Raw genomic sequence first — 25,343 nt, forward strand, 5'->3', positions numbered from 1 at the left:
CTTTAATACATCAATGATAAATAAGCAATTTATAAATTATTATAATCCAGTAGTATGATATGATAAATATTACCCTTATTAGTTTTAATACTGTTCTGGTATTTCTTCATTAAATAACTATCTACATAATATCTCCCAATATATTAACTAACCTATCTTTCCTCAATATTCAGTTTTTTTTTATTATTATAAAATTATAAAATTATTATTAAAATATGTTCCTGAATATTTTAAGTCCATACTCATTTCCGTTTTTTAATCATATGAAGTTATACATGTATTTATGTATTGCTATATTCATGTATGTCCCTGCTAAATAAATACAAATTCCTTCCTTTTTTTTAAATGTACGCATTAAATTCCATTAAGGAAAAGTACCTTAATGGAATTTGTGTGCGTTGTCAAATAATCTGATGACAACTTTTCATTTTTTATTCACCTTTAAGTACCCATATTCAAAAATGAAGATTGCAAATAGCAAGGTAAGAAACCATCTAAAACAGCCCATAATTCTTGACGTCTTGCTTGGTAACAATACAGGAATACAGAGTGTAAAATGTAAAACTTCGCCTTCATATTTCCCCGTTTGCTTTTGGTGTTTCCTGAACATCTGGTTTTAATGACTGAGAGCTTTGCCATGCAGCAGTCTGCCGGCTGTACAGTTTGTTCCCAAATGTTTTCACATATCCACCGCACTGAAGATATGCAGGAGAACCACCATCACACTGAAACTCAGTTTAACCACGCTCAGAGGTACTGTAAATAACAGAACATTAATTAATTGTGATAATAATCTGTCTGCTGATGAGTTTTATGCATTATTATCTTGTCAATTATTAAACTTTAAAGCACCTTTCTGTTTTCCCTGCAGGTGAACAGCCATTAACATTTCAATGAACTATAAAATGTTTTCCCGTTAGTGATGAAATCCTGCCGCCCCCGAGAGCAAATAAAATTCCAGACATCTTCAATTATTAACCAAATCGATTTATTATGCATGAACAAATCCCTTCCTGCCTCTGTCACGCAGACACGCACACACACACACACCCAACATTTAAATACATGACGTGGTGGGAAATTCGGCATAGCTCACTTTGTTGTTGCACATGCTTTAATAAAATGATAGATATATTTACAGGATAAGCAACGTCTCCGAACAAAATTTCGCAAGAACAGCTCCCGGTCCCGCCCTTTGCAACACTCCCGTCTTATTTTTTGGGTGGAGGGTGAGGAGGGGGGGAATCACCCACGTTTTAAAAAGAAGTTCAGAGCCAAAAAAAGAAGAAGAAAGGAACCATGGGGGTTTTGGCCAGTACGACATCGCATTATACATATCTGGAGTTCCTCAACTACATAAATATGGCAGTAACACTGAGTAACTCATATGGTTTATTTACAGAGTTTGTGAAGTGGGGAGATTTTTACAGTCTGTGTGTGTGGGACGACTGACAGAACGTATGCCTTCTTTTAAAGTCTGGGGGGGGGGGGAACCGCTGCTCCATCCCTCCGCTCGCCTCCTCTGTTAGAACGGTCAGGACTGACGCAACAAACAAAATAAGGCACAATTAATACTTGGACCATTTTCAGGGGGAATCTACAGACTTGCAGCCGGCTTGTGAGGCATGTAAACAATTGAGTGGATTGATTAGAACTGCCCACCTTCCCTTTGTATTCCCGATCAGTGATTCAGTCCGTCTCGTGGGATTCAAAACAGAATTCATATGGCAAAGACCTTTTAAACCCCCCCCCCCAACCCCATCCAAAAAAGAGAAACTCCTTCCCTCTCTTCCCTATATGCTACTCAACAAATACAATCACATGGTGACAAACAAAGAAACCTAGTAGTGCATACACTACAAACACAACAGGAAAATGCGACGCCCCGCCGATTTCCGCAGCGCAGCCCTCTCGACAACGAGGGGAAATTATCCGAACACAAAAAAAGAAAGATTGATTGATAAGCTGTCCGAAGCGGAAGCAGTTTCAGTTGTGACTAAGATAAAAAGAGAGAAATCTGCTCCCCCGTCCCGATGATCATCCACGTGTTTCTCTACCTCCACGATGACCCCACCCCCCCCCTGGGAGAAATGACTAAAATATATTTCGAAGACATCTACTTGCACATCCCCTCTCTCCTCTTCCGCCCAGACATGTTTTTTTATTTTATTTTTTTAAAAGAGCCCTCATTGAAGGATTTCAATCGTTGGTGGTCATCTCCGCAGGATGAAGAGGGAGGGAGGTCCTTCCAGAACAGCCGGACAGATCGAGGAGGTGAAGAGTTTTTTGGGGGGATGGAGAGAGGAGTGGCAGGTAGATGTGGGCGAGCGGTCTGTCGCAGCTGTTTGGGGTCTCCCGGCTTTGGTCGTTGTGATGCAGCTCAGTCGTGCTTCAGGTGGTCCTTGATGTCCTCCTCGTCCGTGTACTCCGACGGCTCGTCTCCGGGCTTCAGCAACCTGCCCACGTAGTCATATTTTTCTGGAAGATATGGATAAAATCTTACGTTAAATCAAGGAATCGTTAAAAAATAAATTCACTTTCCAAACATGGGGTTTTATTCATCTTTCACTTTCCTGATATCTTTTCAGTAACTCACAGCACTCAAGATGTGCAGGAAAAACATTATCGTAATTTAAATCAGCTGGACAGCGGTGATTTAAGCTTTCATATCTCCCTCAAATATGGAAGGTATGAGATTAAGACGGGCTAGTAAGGGAATTGTGGGAATAAATATCAGAAGATATATTCGCCGGGAAATATATTGATATGAAATCAGTAATGGATATAAAGCCACTTTATAGTTACAACTTTACAAAAGTGGAATTTGCTGGTTTTCTTAAATCAAAGTAAATGTATCGATATCGGATGTGGACCATTGATTCAATAAAATAAAATATATTACTTACTTAGTTCTAAAGCCAGGAAGCGACAGATTTTTTGAAAGCTCAAGGATATTCAGTTTACGATAAAATAAAAATAATCTAACAAATGTTTGACATTTGTGTTCTTGTGAAAATCCTCAAAAGATCTATCCATTATTAAAATAATGGCTTTTTCATCGTCTTCTTATTGATATGAAATTGCCTCAATGTTTGTGCTGAACATCAGGGAGAACTCTTAGTGGTAAACAGCACGCTGAGAGTAATTTACTGACTTCTTCCTACATGATTTAATCAGAAACTATTTGGGGCCGCCAACAAATAAAGCTGCCCAGATCAGCTTAACCCTCGAGTTGTGTTCAAAAGCTGTTACCGGTCATGGTGTTAGCGGGTACATTTTGACCCATGATTTATCTCAGTCCAAAACACACACAAAAAATGACTATCATCCAATATTGTTTTAACTACATCATAACTAACTTATAATGCATTCATAACCGTACAATCCTGTTGTAATTTAGTGTTATGGCCCAAAACACATTACACCACATATTGCACACGTGCATGTGTGTGTTCAGGTTCAAGTGTTAGTGTACATATTCTTTGTGAAAGGTCGAGTTCCCGTGAGGGGAGACCAGGTGCATGTTGCGAAAACAAATTGTTACAGTTGATGAAGGGGGTGGGGGAGGGGTGTCTAAAGTCAAAGATGAATCTTGATTGGGCCAAATTTGACCTCGAGTCACCCCCAACAATGCAGCTGGGTCTCCCCAGACCCGAACACCAAATGATACACTTTTTTTTTTTTAGAGACCTTCAGACTTGGCAGAAATGGTCAAAATCAGTTTTGTAGTGTTTATATAGCTGTTGTGGAGGATATCATGAAGCCTTGTTCCGATACAAAGAACTAGAGCGTAGTTATTATATCATTTTAACTTGAAACGGGTCACGGGAGACCCGAACACAACATAAGGGTTAAAATGTGTTATCTGCCTCACTTAGAGACGAGTGTCCAGAGACTTATTTGAGTAATCAGAGGCCCGACATGTTTCAGTCCCAAATTAGACACGAAGGAACCAAAAAGAAAACAAGCTTTGAGGTTATCCACTTTTCAGGGCAGATTCTAAATCAGACTATAATAAAAGCATCTAAAACGGTGTTATATAAAACAATCTGATTTGACACCTTGACGTAAAGTATCTGAATAGAAGTCCTTTGCTTCCTTTCAGTTTCAGTGTTTTAACCGTTTTTCCAGCAGATGGGCAGCTGAGGATATCTTTAGTTTGGGTTTATTGCTTGTTTGTGCAGTTTTCTCCAAAGTTTGTTTGAGCTGCACATTTTAAAAATAACCTGTTTTTGGAGCCGAGTCATCAGCCATATTTATCAACCGTAAAATCTTTGTATCTCAACAAGCAAAATAACATTTAAGACTTTAATGTAAGGCAAGAAATATGTTTTAGAAAAGCAAAAATAATATTGAATCTGTATTTTTGAGCCTAATTAAACGTTTGTGTACTGCCTTGAAGCTTTGAATTGTCCCACTGTTATGCAACATATAAAGCCACAGCTTACAAGCACAACGAAACTGAAGATAAACTCGTGTTTTGGATCCTCAGTTTGACCCGACTAAATAAGCAGAGAGACAGGTGATAAACACGGTGGAAGCATCTGTGAAATCAAAGTCAAATCAATATCTGAGCAGCATTTCCTCTGGTGGAAACACGATGAAACAAGCGTACCCATGAACTGCATCTCCCACTCCCTCACGCTCTCCATCTGCACGGCGTTGAGGTCGGACAAGTCGTCGTACTCGTCCCTCAGGGCGTCTTTCTCCAGGCAGAAGGTGGCCAGGCCTCTCGAAGCATCCCGGCCCGCGAAAACGCCATAAGGACCATCTGAGGAAGAAACACAGACGTCAGGATGAAGAAATCATTAAGAGTCAGCCCACAAGTTAACCATCAGGACCGAGATTTTCAGGATGAATAAGTCTGTTTCCTTCCTGGTTTCGGACCGAGTGTCTGCTCCTTTGTTTCTTGCGCCTCTGTTTTCAGAGCTTGTTTTTGGAAAAGATTAAGGCTTTAACCGAATCAGATTTGTTTAATTAATCGGATTTGGCTGTTATAAATAGGGATGCTCCGATCGCCAATTTTGGGGCCGATCACCGATCGCCGGAATCAGTATCGGCCGATACCGATCGCCGATCCGATCGAGTGGGTGGGGGCTATGGGGATCTTCCATTTAAAGTGATGTTTAAAACTCAGTTAATGGGGCTCACTCACTGGAGCTTCCACAAACAACAACCAACATCATTATTACATTCAAATGAAGTACATTATTCAAGTTTACATTAACTTTGGATAATAACACGGGAGAAATGAGCGGAAGCGCTCTCTTTTCCTCTCTCCCTCTCTCCCCCTCTCTCCCCCTCTCTCTCTCTCCTGACAGCCCGTCAGTATCTCATGCAGCTCACTGATCCAGTAATGAGTGACCCGACAGTCAAGAATAAATATATTTATAACTAGTTTAGCTTGTTCCAGAGGTAGATAAAATAGCTAAGTGTGTTAGACACACACTCTTGGTGTGTGCTTTGCTCACCGGTCCGTCACAGCGGGTGGAGCTGCAGGATTTCTGCTTCACACACGTTGCATACCGCTATTTTACTGTCATTTTCGGACACCTTAAAATACTGCCAGACTGGTGAAACCATTTTGGCGAGCTTGTTTTGCCGCGTACAGAGAAAAGTGTCATGTGCGATCGGCATTTTTAGAGAGCACCGATCGATCGGCAGAGAGTGAGTATCGGCCGATATCGATCGGCGGCCGATCGGAGCATCCCTAGTTATAAATACGAAAATGTGACTATTTGTTACTCTTGTTTCAACTCAGCGGGTCAGCGAGCTGCTTCGAGTGGGACTTTTTTGCTGTGTCATATAATATAACGCAAACTGTCTGAAAAAATAGACATATTTCATTTATGTTATAAATAATGGATTGAGTTTATCAACCCATAGAGAACTGATTTCAGGTTAAAACTATTTGCTTCTCTAATACAAACAGACTTTTTGGATGTTATTCTCTGTTGCCTGTTTGATGGATTGTTTTTGGTTTTTTATAGTTCGGCTTCAAACTAAAATACAATAAAAAGAAACGTTTCCACACTGTTTAAACATGATTTAAAGAGGAAGAGAAGTGATTAAAACTGTACAATTTTTAGTTCAGCAACAATTTCAGCATTGCACCTCTCATGTGACTGCTGCTGCTTCACAGTAAAGCCTTCAGGAGGGCCAGTAAATAAAGCACTTGAAAGCAGCGCAGAAACAGCGAGGTCACATTAACAAAAACACTTCTTGCGGCACGAAAATCAGACATGCTTTGTCTGAAAACCTGTTGAGGGCGATGGAGCAGAAGTTCTGGTTTAGTGTGAAGTTGTTATAAGAGCAGAACGTGTATTTATATGGAGATGATGCAAACTGTGATATTGTGGCGTTCTGCAGAATGCCTTTAACCCCTATGTTGTGTTCGGGTCTAAAATGATATAATAACTACGCTCTAGTTCTTTGTATCGGAACAAGGCTTCATGATATCCTCCACAACAGCTATATAAACACTACAAAACTGATTTTGACAATTTTAGCCAAGTCTGAAGGTCTCCAAAAAAAAAAGTGTATCATTTGGTGTTCGGGTCTGGGAAGACCCAGTAGAATTGTTGGGGGTGAATCGAGGTCAAATTTGGCCCTATCAAGATTCATCTTGGACTTTAGACACCCCTCCCCCACCCCCACCCCCTTCATCAACTGAAACAATCATTTTTTCGCAACATGCACCTGGTCTCCCCTCCCTCTGCCCCCCTCCCCCCACGGGAACTCGACCTTTCTCAAAGAATATGTACACTAACACTTGAACCTGAACACACACATGCACATGTGCAATATGTGGTGTAATGTGTTTTGGTCCATAACATTAAATTACAACAGGATTGTACGGTTATGAATGCATTATAAGTTAGTTATGATGTAGTTAAAACAATATTGGATGATAGTCATTATTTTTGAGTGTTTTGAACACAACACAAGGGTTAAAGGGTCTGAAAGAGCACATAAAAAGAGTTGAACTACAGTCCATGAATCTATTCATTAATCTACTAGGATAATTGACAAAGCAAACACTCACTGGTTTCAGCGGCTATTTAATGATTTGTTACTTCCCTTCGGCCTTGTAAAGAGTCACGTCGCTGCCTTTTAGTCTAATAATACTTACTAATCATGTAATATGATTACGGTTATCAGAAATAATCCAGTGTGGAGGACCGCTACTTTTCCTGCTGTTGCTTTATGGGTGATTAACCCTGAGTGAGATAAGTAATCATAATTGATATACAATTGCATTTGACAGTCCACAACTTAAAGATATTCACTTAAATATGAAATAATAAAGAAACAGACAAAAAAAATCTCCATATAGAGGTTTAAAAACAGCAATTTTCGGGGGGGGGGGGGGGGGGGGGTTTGCACAAAAAGTTGATTGAACTCCTTGAAGCATTTTGTGGTATTTGTCAACTAGTTGGGTCAACTAACCCTGTTGTGTAACTCCACCATTTACAATGAAAATCTTTGAGGTCAAATGGTGTATTTAAAGAGAATACTGTGTTAAAATGATGTTTCATGGCCAGCACTTTCTAAATCTCTTCAAAAAGCACTTGTGTTATTTAGCCTCTTGAAACATTTCTCCAACAACGCCCCGGGCCTTTCTGCTGGTTTTCTCGCTCATAAATCTCTTGTTTTCCTGCAGAAGAACATCATCTGATCAGCATGTGAAAACTCTGCAGGCCCTCAGGTTTCCTCATTTCAAATTGTGCAACAGAAAGAAAAAAACAACTCAGTCCACACTGCTTCCATGACGCCTTATCACCTCGAAGATTAGATGTGCTCCTACCTTGCATAACTAAATAAGCATGTTACAGATAAAACCACACGCCTCAGTAACACTACATCAACAGAAACAGAAACAGAAACTAATATTCGTTGCTTTCTATTATTGGAATTATGTTCTTTTTTTAAATATCCTGACTCACAACAAAGTAAAGAATTACTGAATCAGATTTGAGCCAAAACTAAAGTCAACCCTTTAAGTGTCTCAGCTGTAATGAGAGCTCCAGCTGGACTCTGCTGTGCAGCGCTGCAGCTGAATGCCATTTTAATTTCCGATTCATCTCAGGGTGTAGAAAACGCCAAAAAATATCGATAAAAGCACATGTTGCAGCTGCTTATCTAATCTGAGCAACGAAAGCCAAGCAAAAGCATTGAGAGGAAACGAAGGCAAGGTTTTACTTTCTAGAAGCTGGATCCAACTTTCACTTCTTTTAGAAAGTGGACAAAACCTTCACTCTCTCAAAGTAAAACAAATTTGATTCACTCCTAAACAAGACATACATTACTTTTCTGTCAACTCTGACATATGGATTGATAAACTACAGGGCCCAGAATGAAGTCCACTGTGAAAAACACCAACTAAACAAGTTAAAGCTGCAGGTAATAATAAGCATTTTTCATATTTCTGCCCTTAATCAGGGAAATAATTGACAAAGTAATGAAAAAGCAAAAAATAGTTAATTGGAGCTTTAACTAAAATAATAACCTTAGTTAATAATTTCCAAACTGAATTCTTAAAATGTGCCTATTATTGCTCAGTCATTAAAATGTTTTTAACTATGCAAATCTAACAGGGGAGCTACTTCCTAAGGCATTATGGGCCTATAAACTCTCATGAACAATGTTCAACCTGTTTCTTAAATGCTTACTGTTTTATATACATGTATACGTACAAAATATATAAACACGTAAAAGTCATGAACTTGGACCTTTCTAGTTGAGCAAAACCGAAATCATTCAAGTTTATACCTACTTAGAAATGAGAGGTTGAGAAAATGATTGATATGTTGTGTCACGTGGGTCAACTTTAATCGGCTACCAACAAATCATAAATGACTTTCCTCTAAACTCTGACAAATGGTTTAATCAACTTGTGGTCCCAGCATGAAGCCCACTGTGAAAAGCACCCACTAAACGATGACAACATGGCCGAGTCAACTCCAGTGTCTCTCTACTGTAAGTCTGTCATAACCTGAAGAGCTGGAGAGATTCAGGCCTACTTGGGGTGCTGGCTGCTGGTGTCGAATACCAGATGTGACACATGACGCAGGAATGTTGTTTGAATAATTATAGTTTATTACAGAGTTGCGTTTGAGAAAATGTTGAGTAGCAGGTTAGCGCTGCTTTGCAAACAAATAAATAAAGATGTATTGGAAGTAGAGCGTGCTTCTTCAAAGTAAAGAAATGTTTTTGCTCTTTGAAAAATGTGTTCCACTGGGCAACTTTTACTTTACTTCACTTATTCAGTAAAGTCACAAAATAAAACCAGCATCTCTGCATAAAACTAACCTCTACATGAGTAAATGTTGCAAGATTAATATTTCTAAGGTGAAAATATTGGGACCAACTTCAGTGTCGTAAGGCACTTTAACTCAAGTAATCTACTCAAGTACATTTGGAGGTATTTGTACTTTGCTTAAGTGTTTTAATGTTATGCTACACTACGTTTCAATGAGATTAGTTACCTTAGTAACTTTGCAAATGTGCGAATATTTCATAATACATATATTGAGTACTATATGGATGTTTGTAATGAATTGTTATACATTAAAATTAAACCACCAAAGATAATAACAAAACAAAAGAGTATATCTTTCAGCACCATTAATCATAAGCTAATATTATAATGTTACAACTAAACAGCACATTTGGCTGCATGGTGAGTACTTTTACTTTAATACTTTAAGTGCATTTTCTATATAATACCTGATACTTAAGCCTAATTGTAGATGCATGACTTGTACTTGTATCGTAGCATCAATATTTTGACTCGGAAGTTAAAAGATGGTTATATTTCCACCATTGAAAGTCTGCAGCCCAGACACCCAGACAGTGCATGTCTGTGTCAACAAGCTAACAGGCTAGCTTTAGCAGCAGGCTAGCTTGTTTAAAACTGGTACTTTATCTTAAAAGTGAACATGTTTAGTGTTTTTAATTACAAAGTTAGGAGGTGTTATATTATATATGTCACATTAGTCACGACCTCTCCTAAAATACAGCCTTGCTAACACCTATCCTCCCATTCAATACATTGTGTTAGCTGTAATTTAGCCCTTCATAGTGTTGAGGTGTCACAGTCTACAGATTTTCATTTTTCACGGTCAACTTGTATATATTTGACTATTTAGTTCCGTTTTATTTTCGTAGAGACAAAGCAAAATAGAGCTACGCTAGCTAAACACAGCCATGCTCACACATAGCAACCCATTCAATAACATAGACAAAATTAGCTAAACTAGCTTACTATAGCCATGCTAACACATAGCATCCCATTAAATTACATGGACAAAAAGAGCTAAGCTAGCTAACCAGAGCCATGCTCACACCTAGCATCCGATTCAATAACATAGACAAAGCTAAAAAGGAGCTAAGCTAACTAACCACAGCCGTTAGCGCCCAATTTTTGTTGTCCGGGACAATTCACCACGAGCGGGGGGACGTGTCATCTATAAACTAACGCGGCTGTCAGTTGGTTGTTTTCCCGCGTTTCCCCACTGTATTTTACTCACCTTTCCCGTAAAACTTTTTCCCGCTGGTCACATCGAAGATCTTCATGTTGACAGCCATGAGGATGCGGGGGTTCTGGAGCCCGTCGTACTCCCCCAGCTGCTCCAGACTGAAGTCCCGTCTCCTCATCTTGGGCAGAGCCGAGGCCTCGTCGCCCTGGGCCGCGGACACGATGAGCCGCCTGCCCCACCGTCGGTACGCCGCCAGACACAGCGCCGCCACCAGAACCACAACACTAAGATTCAACAACATCGCACTGAGGCCGTACCCGTCGGAGGACTCTTCCGCTGCCCCCTGCCCGCCGCTGGTGTCCACTGGTCCGCTGGAAGTGTCTCCATCGTCCGCCATACTGCACGGTTAGCGCCTACCCGCCCCTGGACAGATGCTGCGTTCACGTCCTGTCGGGGAATAGCAGGAACCACTAGTTGAGCGAGTGTTGTTACATTGTGTTCGTTGGTGCAACGTAGAGCTGTGTGTGTGTGTTAATATTGTGCTAGAGCTAACGATTACGTATATTATCAATTCTACTATCCTTCTGATGGTCCCTTTTATTTTTCCCTCAATTAATTAATCATTGTGTCAACAGAATGTCAGCAAATAGCAAAAATATTTCAATAACTTGTTCCAGAAAGTCAAAGTGACATTTTACATGTCACCATGAGTCCAAAATCCAGACCACCAGTACTTTGTTACTTTTAACTATCAAGGATGTGTAAGAAAATCTCCAAATTAACATAGTTGAAAAGCTTGAACAGTTTTTTAACACTCCAACTCAAACATTAATCCATTATGGATTTTTATAAATACGAATAGCTTATGTTATAAAAACAACATTATGTGGAATTTTATTTACACTTATTATTATTGTTAAACTTGTATTGGCTACACTATTTTTGTATATGCATAAGTGAAATCACCTGATTATCTTATTTATTATTAAAAAGTAACCCACACAGAGTGATGGTTGCAGAATGCACTGAAAGTAAACTTATTATTCTTTATTCAGATGACGTTTCGAAATAATCATGTTTATTTATTTTGTGAAAGTGAGATGAAGGGGAGAGGGAAAGGAAAATGTACAAACATGAGACTATTTGACACATACAGTTGAGAAAATATAAATTAAAAGATGTGGATTTGTCCAACTGCAGACCAAACAACTATTACTTTATGTTTAGGTATTTTATTTAATTATCACTATATTTTCTTTTATCAATTAATGTTATTATCTCAGTCTCGGTACTGCTTTTGGTATGCATGTGTCTTGTTTTGGTTTTGCATTCTCTTATTTATTGCTTACTACTTGCACCTATCACTTTTTTATTGACCTAATGTGTTTCCGTTGTCTTTTATTTCTATGAGGAAAACATCAATAAACAAATGGTGTACGATGGAAAGTATTGTATGTGATTCAGGTGCATACTGAGACATATTTAAAATAAAGATTTCAACAAACACAAAACTGATTAAACTACTTAACATTGAACCAACTGTACTTACACAGCATCCCTTGAAAGTCCCATTCAGATCCACGTATTCAATAGAGTTGAGTTTTACGAGGAACACTTGAATGCAGCACAGCACACGCCTACCCCTGACTGTCCTGTTGATGTTTTCTGTCTCTCCATCGGGACCTGATCGGGACCCGTAGTCACAAAGAACAACTTGTAAGAAAATAGCAGTGATTATAAATAAGTATTTTTTAATCTTTTATTTTCTTAAACATCTTCAGATTTACTGAAGCTTTGAAATTGTATTTTTAAACGTCTAGCAGTATGACTACATGAGCAGAATAGGACATTTTCAGTCCAGAACATGCATTTCTAATACAATAAATGCCATTTTCTTAAATGTTATTGGCATCCATGTTTTGCTTAATGTTAAATCATGTGTTGTCTTTAGTTTTCTAGGTCACAATTCCATTTCCCTAGTTTCATCATTTTTATTCAGCTCTTATCTGAATGTTATTTGCACACACTATGTAAATACTTTTTCTTCCAAACTGCTTGTTTACTCTCTTCTAGCTGAAAACTGGTCAAAATGCACCGAGTGAAAAACAATCTTCCTTTTTGATTTACAGTAGATTAAGATCAGACCGTTTGTTTTTTAATTAAAGGTGACAAAGTACTCCCTCAAACATTGTTGGTAAGAAAACCTGCTGATCAGGCTCGATGAGTCGCCCTCAGCTAAACCACAACATATTAAAAGTGAGATGAGAAATGTGCGGAGTAAGCTAACAGACAGAACAGATCACTCAAACACAGGTTTATACAATCAAATGTTATTTTATATTTTTTTGCATTTTACAATTCATGACTGTGGCATTAACATGCATTGCTTTATCCTAAATACACACTCAAAACCACACTACCAATAAAACAAAATCACTTCTTAAAATCAAAAAGAATAATCGAATAGCAAATCATTTTTTATAGTATTTACATTTTTTTTTCTTAAAGTTCAACTCTAAAACCTCTTTTAAGTTCATCGCTGAAGTAAAGGAAAGTTAATGAATTAAGTGCTCTAGAGCACAAAGCCTCAAACATAATATGAAGTAAACTTCAAGCTAAAATAAACTGTAGTCTTATGATGCTAGCTTCACACCCACAATTCCAGCAGAAACATTTCCTTTTTTTTTTTTCCATATATATAATATTCAATAGCAAAAGCCATTAAAAACTGTAATGATTACCTAAGACTAATTCATCAAATCAAGTAAAAATAAAAACAAGAATAAAACAATAAATTATACTAGCTCTGGGTGTAAAACGGGACTATAAGTAAAGCTTCCCACATAATTTTGTCATTTTTCTTTCTTGCAGGTTTTAATTAAAAACCAACATGATACGTTTAGCTGTGAAGCCCGTCAGTGAAAACATCAGGACACATCTGATGAGCAGCAGCCTCGGGGGTCCTTCACAAATGTATGACTGCAGCAGTGATTGTCATGATAAAAAAAGATATTAACGTTGTGAGAAAATAAGGAAAAAGCTGCAAGTGTTGTCAGTTTTGAACACATTCAAATGATGAGTTGGGAAGACTTTAAAAATCTGAACTATTTTACCTCCTGGTGAATCAGATCAAGGCACACGAGACTATCTGCGTTATCTCTCATCTTGGCAAACTAGAATCACAGTTCAACAGGCGGAGAGCTCCATACAAACCAGAGCTCTTTACAGAATTTGAGATCAACAAAAAGTGTTGAAAGAGTTTTGGCATCTGAGAGAATAAAAAGGCAAAATGCAGGGAATGCATTTGTTTTTGTGGGTTTTTTTTTTGTATATGTTGTAAACGTTATGAGCGGCCAGGCGCACAGACTCAAGCTCACTGCCTACGCTTTGCTTTGCTTGCTTTAAAATGAAATGCACAGATAAAAACAATCATATTAAGTCAACCACGCTCAGTCTCTCTTCATACTCAAACACTTCTGCTGCTGAAAAGAGCGAACGCTGATCTCAGAGCCGCCGTCGCCTCTCTCTTCATCTTCTTTCCAAACTCACACCTTCAGGAGGAGCTTCATTTGTTAGCTGCGACACTTTCCTTCTTCCCGGGCTCGGCCTTCTTCCCCTGGGCGGCGGCTGTTTTCGGGGCGTTGTCTTTGGGCGTGTTCTGTGCAGCGCTGGAGGTGGTGGAGGATTTTGAGGCCGGCGCAGGTTTTGAGGTAGTGTTGGAAGGATGTCGCCGACGCCTCCCTTCATCCCCAGCCGAGGATGAGAGACGTCTCCTCCTGCCTCCCTCATCTCCCATCGGGGGCTGCAGGAAATACAGGTCAGAGGTCAATGCATAATAGGGCGGAAAACATTGAATGATCAACAACAAAAAGATTAAACTATTTAGATAATCTATTACTCGTTATAGTCCAATATAATAATAAGTATAATGAATGTTTTTAAATGTCATTTCATAATGTGTTTCTTAATGCTCTTAATATCTTTCATTGTTGTAAAGCACTTTGAATTGCCTTGTGTTGAAATGTGCTATATAAATAAACTAGCCTTGCAAAAAAGGTGAAAGGTAAAATCTTCAACCTCAAAATACATTTTATTCTCTTGCAGCTGTTCCTGATTATAATAAATATATTATTATAAAAGTTATGATGTTCCATCTGAAACAGGATGCACATGAGTTAGTGTGCACATTTATCCTGTATGTAAAGTATTAAATGTCTAAAAGTAGAGGTATAGCAGGATAGGTGTGAGATGATAGCTATGTCCATGTTTTTTTCGTTACATGTCTTGTATAAGTAAATTACTTATATTTGTTCATTGTCACAGATTTCGCTGCATTGTCTCAATCCTCACCTGTTCAATGTTTCAGGTGTTATTGTATTGTACGTGTTGTGATATTTGCCACTTGTGTTTTTCAGTCACACGGTATCATTCATTTCAGACTCACCATGACCCTGAAGTCCTCCAGGTTCTTGAACTGGGAGAGGTGCTCCTGCAGCTTCGGGTCGATGGGCTGGTTCTTCACCTTCGAGTATTTCAGGAACGCCCAGAACTTCTCCAGTCCGTACAGCTGACCTGCAGCACAATGCACAGCTGATTCAGTACAAATTCACTGTGTATGGTGGAAATATGATGGCGCTGACGTACATAATAAGCATTCTCTCTGAATTCTCCTTTTCAGATTGTATTACCAGGAGACTTTTGAGCTACATAGGATCCCAATTTACTGTAAAGTGCAATAATTGGTATGATGAATAATGCAATTTAAAAATACTCTGAGATAATAGCTTTTATAATTTGTTATGCTTTTCCTTTGGTTGTTAATTTAATTATTAATGTAAGCTTCCAAGTGGTTCGTCATCTCGCAGAAACAATAAGAAGCAGGTCATATCATCTGATAAACGCTGTCGTTAAATTAACCCAAACTATTTAATTTAAAATAGAATATAGAGAAACTAGTACCATTTTTAATGTTGATGAAGAATAGATTTCTCTCTCTGAAATCTGACACTCAAATGAAAACACTAAATATTGTGCATTAGATAGTAAAAAGAGAGATTTAAAGCCATATTGTATAATGATCCCCCCGCAGAGACGTGCAATGCTTCCCCTTTTATCAGATAAAAACAACTTCCGAGTGCTTTACGATAAGAAAATGACTCATGTTAGCCACATCAATTCAGGAACCATCTTAATTAGTGCATCGATTATCAGTCCTTTGTGACTCATGAGAACAGCATCGAGCTGCGGTCCGACGCTATGAGTCGTTCGGTCTGTGTCGGGTCAGAATGGGAAACCAGAACAAGTGAGCTGGAAATAAGCGGCTGCTGCAGTCTTTACTGGCCGTCCTCCATTCTGCCTCACCGAGTCACTGAGTGTTGAGAAATCGACTTTAATCCCTTGTTTCCTCCTTTCACACTTTCAGCTTAGAGGGGGGAAATCTGCACCGTGAACCTTTAAGTCGGGTCAAACGGGACACACGTTGGCATTATTTAGCATTAATAAGCTTGAAATGCCACACACACCATAGTGGAGCTGTGTTTAGGTGTGTGTTTAACAACTGTAGCTCGTTATATGAAGCGCGACAACAGCTGATGAATGTTTCAAACACGTCTGCACAACCCTCCACTTTAGTTTGCCATACTGTCATATATATCATTGTCCTAAGTGTTTTCGTTTTTTAGCTTTAACGGTTCTTTAATATATATATATATCAATTTGGTGTAAATACTTGTCTTAGATTGACTTAAATTGTTTATGTTTGCACCACCAAACACCAAAGTGAATTCCTTGTATGTGTCAAAGTATCTGGCAATAAACTTGATTCTGATTCTGATCTATTATATAATAGTTTGAGATATATATTATAAATCTCAAACTAATGCCTTTGAATGATTTTAATGTAACTTGACAATGTCACTTTTTAATGAGGTGCCTGTTTCAAGGAAAGAAAGACTTTGTGGGTATGGGATGCCATTTTATTAAATTAATTAATAATAAGCATATTAAATATATGTATATGGCAATGAAATAAATAAATTAGGCTCCTAACACATTCCTTGTATCTGCTCAGTTTAACTATATTAAAGCACTGCGACTGAATCTTTTCAAGTCTTTATCAGAATCAGAATCCCTTTATTAGTCCCACAGAGGGGAACATTTACATTGTTACAGCAGAAAAGAGCCAAAGACAGCTTAATGTTACCTTACCTTTTAATGTTAAAAAGTATTATTATTATTATTTGTTATTCTGTATATTTAATTTATTTAACAAATACTATATTTCTCACAACATGTTTTGTAGTGGTGTATACTCCTGTCATCCTCAAATAATATGACGGTTTAGTTGAAACAAATACACTTTTTCTAAATGAAAGTTCTGAATCATATTTTCACAAATTAATTTGGATGTCCCAACTTCATGTTGCTTCATGTTTATGTGAGCTATATTACAAACTACTGCACCCACATTGGAAACACCCAGTTTGTGTTGACATACTCGAACAGTGAGCAGTGACATAACTTCATCCTGAAAATCTCAGTGTAAATATGGAGTTTGGGCGCTCTTGGTCACTTTCTGATGGACATTACCTCTCTCAAAGTCCTTGAGGGTCTCTGCTTGGAAGTCCTTGAACAGCTCGGACCTGAATCTCTTCTCCAAACCGTAGCTGTAGTATCTGAAGAGACACTCCAGCCCGTACCTGCAGATGAGGGGAACAAATATTGAACAGCGCTGTGAAAACAAAGACAAGTAAACACACCCTGCATTTCAATGTTTTGTTTTTACGGGGAGGGTGTTTTGTGATGCAACTGTAAGCGGCTATTTTCCCACATGTGGCTCCAACAGCTCACAACAGTAGGAGCTTTGTCTCACTGATTATTATTAGCTTTGCATGTCTCTTTAATTAAAGAAGAAGAGGACTGACAAGTGAATAGTCTGATAAAGTCATCATGAACAGCTGAGTAGCAACACTGTCTGCACACGCCCTGTCCCTCCCAATTATTCAGACAAGAATGTGGGTTTGGCCGGTGAGAGAAGATTCCTTCTGGCAGATAAACAACAATGTGACATCGTGACATCGAGGCAGCCGCAGCCGCCCCCCCCCCCCCCCCCCCCCCCCCCCCGAACGCGATCCTCTGCTGTCGAATAATAGTGGTCAAAAACTGCTTCTGCTTCTAACACAGAGGGAGGTGTAATGATCTGCAATTTAAACATTTGGAGAAGCAGTCAAGAGTATTTGTTTTAGACACCAAAAAGTGAGTAGTGCATTTTATAATTAGAATATTTTGACCCCTTTACCCACAAAGGATCTAAAGCTGTTCTCATCTCTCTTCAAAGCCACCAGTCTCATTGCCAAACAGTCATTTTACCTCACAGAATACAAGAGTTGCTGCTCTCTTAGGGCGCTTTTCCACTGCAGCACGGTTTAAGCGGGCCGGGCCAAACCAGGCTCGCTTTTTTTTGCTTTTCCACTAGGGGTAGTTCTGGCTCAGGGCTACTTTTTCACCTTTTTTCTGGCCCTCCAAAATCGAGGTTCTTACCGGGCCAACAACCGGGCTGAATATGCTAAACTAGTGACGTAAACACTCGACTGCTGAATGGTCAGAGAGAATCGCTGGCAAGGGGGGGCTACGACTACAACAAAATGAACATATTTTACCGTGATTCAATTGTAATACACGTTTCAAAATGATGCCGAAGTAACAACATACTGATACCGGTCTGCAGACAGACGGCAGGCGAAAAACCTTTTAAAATGCGTGTTTTCTGAATGGAGATCGGCTAAGCTAACGTTGTATATGCTCCGACCGTCCACACTCACAACAACGGCATACAGACATAAATAAACCAGCGACTGTATTCGCCATGACACAGGCAGTCTGTGGTTTGTACTTGTTTAACTTTTGTCTAGTTTCTGAACATATATGAGGAGCTGTGAGCTCTGAGTGCTAACAGCTAACGGCTTATGTTTTGGTTTTGTGGTTCGCATTGAAGATAACGTCACGGCAGTTTTACGCAGCGTCGCTCCATCCGCCGAACAGCCGATCGCCCCGCCTACACTGCGTTACTATAGTTACTACCCCAGTTGGTAAACTGTAATGGAAACGCAGCATAAAGTGAGCCTGGCCTACCAAGGCCTAACCATACCGTACTAAGCCATGCTAGGTCCTGCAGTGGAAAAGCACCATTACTGCCTCTTGTGTTGAAAGGTGCTATATAAATAAAGTGGCCTTGCCTTTTGTTCCGTTTCTCCAAACCATTTTCTACTGAACTTAAAACTATGGATTTGTACTTTATACAACACCGATCACAACTATCCCTTTAACATTTAAACATCTATACATTCTCACCTGTAGTTGTCTTTGGCATCTTCCAGAGCATGCAGTTTGAACTCCTCATACATCTTCCTGTTGAAGTTGTCCCTCAGGAAGAAGGACCAGAACCTGAACAGCGTGTTCATCTCTCCCGACTGACCGACCCCCAGACGCTTCCTCTCTGCAAAAACATCGATTCAGTCACCGGAGAGCACAGAGAAAAAGCTGTGTCTTCAATTCACAGGCGCTCACTAGATGATCACTATCACCAGTACATGTGGTGATCATCAGAGTCTGTAAACTGCTTTCAAAAAATGCTTAAAACCAATCTATACACTGTATATTGTCTTCTTTATTTGTATATGTGTTTATAACTATACATGTGTTTTTTCCCCCTTTGAAGCACTTAACTTTGATTAAAAAAAAGGTGATTACTTACAAGATGCTACATAAACTCACTTTCTTTCTAGGTACTATATTCATTTACTTACTATGGTCACATATACACTAACTTAGTGATGGTCATACTATAACTTACTTACCTACTAGGTCATAAATACACTTACTTACCTACTAGGTCATATATAGCCTCACTTATTTACTTACTAAGTCACCTATAAACGTACTTCCATACTTACTTATTGATATATACACTTACCTACTTACTAGGTAACTTACTAGTAACTTACTTAATTACAATAAATACATATATAATACATTTAATGCTCATTCAGTGTAAACCTTCCTAAACGTGAGAGCATGTGAGGGAGTTTGTCCCGTACCATTAAGACACCGCCGGAGGTACTTGTGGTATCCCTGCTGAGTGAAGCCGTTGTCCCGCAGCAGATCGTGGGATGGATGCCAGAATTTGGGCAGAGAGTGGGGGGTGCAGCCATAACTTCCTGTCAGCGGAGCCCCTTCTGACGGGGAGGCGTTGGAGCTGCTGTAAGAGAAGGAACGGAGACGTTTCAGTGACATAGTTCATATTCTAGGAGTGCTCTTATGTCAAGTTTATTAGTCTCACTTCTCTAATCTATCTAGGCTTATTTTGGTTTATCGTTTTATTAAACCGGACTATTTATTACCCTGTAGTCTACACCAGCTGACATGTATTATTTTACTTTTTTATTATTTTACTAATGTGTGTTTAAGGTAGCTTACTCTTTATATCGCATGCCTCTTTTACCTGATATGCCCCTTTTGTTGTAACACTGAACATTTTCAGTAATTCTGATTCAGATTAATCAATAGGTCGACTGGAATGAAATTGTTAGTCATTTATAAAGAGTATTGAAAAATATATTTACAATTTCAAGCATTTAAAACGTGAGGATTTGCTGCTTTTCTATCTTTTCTATCATTGTAAATTGAATATTTGTAGGTTTTTGACAACACAAGACATTTGACTATCCTGCGATAACTGAACATGAAAAATATGTTAGGAAATCATTACTAGGCGTTATATTTTTTTAAATAAATAACCATTATCTTCCCGAATTAAGAGGTAATATTGGTATATTGTCAAAAGAAAACCTGATATTGTGATGATAATGTCACAGTCAAAGAAACATGTTTATAAGGTTAACATCCGCTACAGCATCTTTACAGTGGTGTAGGAAAACGAGTAGTGGGACCTGATGGACGCAGAGCGGGGCCGGTGCTCCCGGGAGTCCATCACCCAGCCGATGTGAGCTTCCTGAGGCGGGTTCGAACTGTGGCGAGTCTTCTTCTTCCTCGGCGTCTGCTCCAGGGAAAAGAGATTCATGTGTTACAAAGAGATGTTTACTAAGACGGGACATCATTTCTACTCTTTCAGCTACAGACTGTCTTCTGATAACTGGGATTCTGGGACTTATGTCAAGTTGAGTTGGCATTATTGATGGTTTGTTATAATTTAGAGACAGATAAAACAAATGCTTTATTAGGGGTTTCTCTTTCTGGCAAGACCTCTTTCATGCACATACTCAAAGTGGTGCAGAAGCCTCAGCCATTTTAATTCCGGTATTTCATGTAAGCCGTTTTTGCTCTTATATGGGCGGGAGTGGAAGAGGGTAAGGCATTTTTGTCTCCTTATGTAAGTTGACTGCTCATACTTGGTATTTAAAATGATGAAGCGAGCCCTTTAAACTCCGTCTGATACTTGTGGAAACAGCGAAGTATTTGCAAATGTTGTCTGACCCTTTGTAACCATGTAAACAAATACATGTAAAACAGATAACTGCAGCGTGTGCCAGGAGGGATATGCAAAGAGAGAGAGTCTGTAGTCTGGAGCCTGATGTCAGAAGTGCACAAACAAAAGCTGTGAAATATAAATTGGATAGCATGGAAGTATTGTCAACGGGCTTTAAACTGGAATAATTTGATGAATAGTTGGACTTCATCATGGAGCAAATATCCCTAATAATAGTGCTAAATCCATGTTTCACAATAAGTTGACTCGATGTGTATAAACAAAAACATTGCTGCCGTATTTATGCCTGATTAGATGTTATTAGTGTGTTGATGGAGCAGCTACAATGTTAGAATAGCCCTGATCGATCCCAACTCCATTCAGGAAAGAAACATTTAAATGTGTTTTGCTTGTCCATTGCGGAAAGAGACTTGAAAAAGTGTTTAATTCAGACTTTGGCAACATTTTGTTCCACTTATTGCAATTAAATAACAGCAAAAACTGTTTCATTTGGGTTAAATCCTCATTAATAAAACAGATACCGTAAGCCAAAGTTGAGCGAGGAAATGTTCCTGCCGATTTGTATGAACACGACATTACATCTAAGATCTCCGACCGCAACACTCGAGAGAGATCTGACCTGTCCGTCGATGGTGCCGCTCTCCTTCATGACGGGGTAGAAGCGAGGCGTCTTGCTGGGGTCCTGGCGCCCGGGGGTGCGAGGCGTTTTGGGGGTGCGGGGTTGGTGAGCGACTGGTGACTCTGGGACCGTTGCAGGAAGAGATCGAGCCATCTCTGCTCCACTGTCCACTGAGAACACAGCGTTCACACACACACAATAAAAACATTCATATTTATATTAATATATTTCTTCCCATGGTCCTGCATGTGAGGCCCTATTCATTACATTACAAAGACCAAACGCGCAATAGTTTAAGACTGATTGAAGTCAATAACTGTTACAGAACTAATATTATCTATAATGAGGACTACCAGGTCTTCGGCATCATTTGGCTTGCATGCATCTGAATGTTTATTTTTTTTAAAGAGGGTTAAAGAACAGGGGTTTAACTAAAGCAAATATGTCAGAATGTTAATAAACAACAATAATGAATAGTTATTAAACACTAGTTAAATAAATATGATATTATATGTGTGGTTAAAATACAGCTAGCAGGAAGCTCAGCTCCACAAACCCACCTGGCAACAGAGGAGGCGAGATGTCCTGATTCGGCTCGACGGGCACTTTGGGGGCGAGAGTTTCAAACTCGTCTTTGCTGATGACGTTCAGCTTCTTAAAGCTCTCCACTTCCTGCAGGGGGACACACAGAAACACAATTCATGAATCTGCAATATTAGTTGAAGCTAAAGCACCTGGAAAAACTGAGTTCACATGAAATACTTTCTTTAATTCGAACTATTCTATTAAAAAACATCTGTAAATGCACCCATGTTGTTTTGTTTTTAAATAATATTCTTTTAGTGGTGAAAAATAATATTAATTAAATGCTGTATTTTGAAACCAACAGAAAAGGTAAATGTATTTGTGAGACCAAAAAGCTTTATTTTATTAAACTGAGTTAATAAGAAGTGTTAATGCTGATAAACTCCAAATTGAACTCTATTATTAGTCTATTTTATTGCATGATGTCATTAATAAGTAAGATAACTGACACTCTCACTATTCCTGCACTGCCGTCAGATAATTAACTAATAATATTATCCCCTCTCAGTTACAGTGTATACTGATAACAACGCTTGTGTGACACTCAGCAGATGTGCCACACTTTGAACAACACGTCAGCGTCTGAAAGAGAATCCAGGTGACCTTCCTCTGTGTGTTCAGGCGTGAAATTTCCCACATGTGGCGACATCAGTCCCAACCTTTGACCCGGAAAACGAGCAGACAGCTTCACAAACTCACAAAAAAAGACACATTTCTTATATGTTGTGCAAACAGACATTTCCTAGCATGCAATTTAAAACCCTTGATATATATGCATAGACGTCTTGTATCACATTTTCTCTGGAGACTTTAGATAATGCAGACTTTCAGTAAGTACAACATAATAAGTTACATTATTAGTTACATTTTAAACACCAAGTGTGCAAAACAGATGTTTATTAATCAATAAACATCTGTTCTGGTGTGGTTGACTTTTCATGAAATAAACCCTTAATTTTTATTAAATTTTAATGTAACGTCAAATCCCTGAACTAACGCTCCCCTTTCACTTAATAATAATAATAATAATAATAATTGCGACTCACTTTAAAGTTTAAAAAAGAGAAACTGTGTGAGATATTAAGATATTATTAATTACTTCAGCAAATAAACAATGGCTATTAAACCTACTATCTTACTACCTATTTATTTAACATACTTAGTATTTATTTATGCACGTGCATGGTTTGTGTTGCTTTCATTTTATGTGTATCCCATGTTCTCTCACATAATATAATCACAAATGTATTTAAATAAGAATAGCATAATGAGTATTACTGTTTATGTGTGTTATTGTATTTATAAGACATTTAAAACTGATCTAACGTTAGATTTTGAATCACCTGATTTATTTGACTTTTACTCAGTACTTATTGTACCAGTGAGATGATAAAGCAATACTGAATACTGATCCCAGATCATTTAAAGTATTGCTAAGTAAATCTGTATTTAAATAAGATAACATAACGCAGTGTAACCTGTAGACCGTGTTTAGAGACAGCACCCCCCTCGGGAAGCAGCTGCGGGACACTCTTCAGTCTGCAGCTCGCAGAGTGAGGGGGCGATAAATTGTAGTTTATTTCTGTCCTGCTCCACAGCGAGAGATTTAACAGCTCTGTCACAAAGTCTTTAAGTCAGAGCGATCGGAGCGAAGCTTTAGGGAGGCGTTTGAAACTTTAAACTGTGCAGAGAACAGCCAAACTGCGACCTTTGTGTGTCTTTATGAAAAATGATTTAACTGTATTTACTGACTGTGTCTTAAACAGTCAGTAAATACGTAACTGTGGCCAAAGAACAGAAGAGTAAAAAAACATTGAGATAAAACATTTCACAGATCAGAATCAACTGATATATCGCAAAATGCAAAATGATGTTTGATAATGATTCTACATTTATATGTGATACCTTCTTCTGAGTGTCTTTATGGCATTCAAGTTTTTATTTTATGTTTTTTGCTTTTAGCTGCTCTCTTTTTCTCTAAAGCGCTTGTCAACATTTTAATAAAAGTTGTTTATACATTTTACTAAATAAAATGTAGTATTTACAAGTTTATTATTTCCATAATATTAAATATTATTATATAAAATGTAGCATTTTTTGTCTGTTCTTTGTTAAAAAAAAATATATATATATAAAAAGGGATTTAGGAAATTCAAATAGTGGGAAATAACCAGTAGGTATAAAAGCCCACATTTTCTTTTTACTTATTACTGACTGTGTCTTAAGGCACGATGAAAGCAAACTTGTTTTAATCAAATATCAGTTCAAGGAGAGTGAGCCTTTTTTAAGACTTGTGACTCATCTGATTGATCAAAAATGGATTGTCCGTATTGGTATCTAAGTCTTATCCTCAGGGAATAAAGCACATGTTCATTTGTGCTTAACAATAATGAATGTGTAGATGTTTCTTAAATCAGGGTGTATGCAGGAATCCTGAAGTCACATTTAATACCTTTTAAGACCTTTTTTAAGACCCTTTCCATATATTTTAAGACCTCATCGCCACTTTGAGTTTTAACCGGTTACATTGGCGACACACTTTACCTCACATTTACTATATACAGTATTGATTGTCCTTCCTCCTTATCTTCCAACCATTTGGACGCAAACTTGCATTTCCCCATAACGATGATGTTTAACAACCGGCGTAAACGGACCTTTGCGCGCTATCAAGCAGTGAGCGTGCGATGTCCTGTTCAGATGACGTCAAATCCAACGGGATGCCATAAATAAACTCAGGGATGCAAACTCATCAGGTATGAAAAAGGTGACAAGGATCCGAGCCCCCCGACCCCACGGAATATCGGCTTTAAAATGAGGAATAACAGGATTTTAGCAGTCAGAACAACTAAAGCAGTTAATAATAACAGAAACGCCAAAGAGTCACATCTAATAGAAATATATAAAAGCATTTATTTTAATTGTGTAGCAGTCAGTTTATAATTTTGGCAGCACTGTTGAGCATTTTGAAAATGTATTTTCATGCCTCTGTGCAAAGCTTAGTCTTTCTATCTTTATAGCCACTGGTGTAAAGTAACTAAGTTCATAAACTCAAGTACTATACTTGGGTACAATTTTGAGATACTTTATTTATGTATTTCAATGTTTTGCTACTTTGTTCTTCTACTCCACTACAGTTCAGAGGTACATGGTG

General features: G+C 38.4%; 2 protein-coding genes across 6 annotated transcripts in view; both read right to left on the reverse strand.

The window, feature by feature from the left end:
* Positions 1 to 966: 966 nt before the first annotated feature.
* Positions 967 to 10,916, reverse strand: pgrmc2 (progesterone receptor membrane component 2). The gene is made up of 3 exons (XM_034119556.1): positions 10,533 to 10,916; positions 4,616 to 4,771; positions 967 to 2,478 (listed from the first exon to the last, which is right to left on the reverse strand). Exons 1-3 carry the CDS (start codon positions 10,876 to 10,878, stop codon positions 2,381 to 2,383), a joined length of 600 nt encoding a protein of 199 aa, XP_033975447.1. The 5' UTR covers positions 10,879 to 10,916; the 3' UTR covers positions 967 to 2,380.
* A 1,879-nt stretch (positions 10,917 to 12,795) lies between these two features.
* Positions 12,796 to 25,343, reverse strand: part of larp1b (La ribonucleoprotein 1B) — a 34,233-nt gene continuing 21,685 nt past the window's right edge. For 4 of the 5 annotated variants that reach the window (XM_034120401.1, XM_034120246.1, XM_034120324.1 and 1 more), the window contains 8 exons: positions 22,165 to 22,276; positions 21,605 to 21,774; positions 20,429 to 20,535; positions 19,577 to 19,737; positions 18,831 to 18,975; positions 17,070 to 17,179; positions 14,926 to 15,053; positions 12,796 to 14,283 (listed from right to left, as the gene is read on the reverse strand). In XM_034120401.1, coding sequence (XP_033976292.1) covers positions 14,047 to 14,283; positions 14,926 to 15,053; positions 17,070 to 17,179; positions 18,831 to 18,975; positions 19,577 to 19,737; positions 20,429 to 20,535; positions 21,605 to 21,774; positions 22,165 to 22,276 — 1,170 coding nt within the window. In that variant the 3' untranslated portion in view covers positions 12,796 to 14,046. The remainder of the gene's footprint in view (positions 14,284 to 14,925; positions 15,054 to 17,069; positions 17,180 to 18,830; positions 18,976 to 19,576; positions 19,738 to 20,428; positions 20,536 to 21,604; positions 21,775 to 22,164; positions 22,277 to 25,343) is intronic. The other variant, XM_034120206.1, reaches the window with a different exon arrangement.

The sequence above is a fragment of the Trematomus bernacchii genome, unplaced genomic scaffold (genome assembly GCF_902827165.1).
Source record: "Trematomus bernacchii unplaced genomic scaffold, fTreBer1.1, whole genome shotgun sequence".
Classification (NCBI taxonomy): Eukaryota; Metazoa; Chordata; class Actinopteri; order Perciformes; family Nototheniidae; genus Trematomus; species Trematomus bernacchii.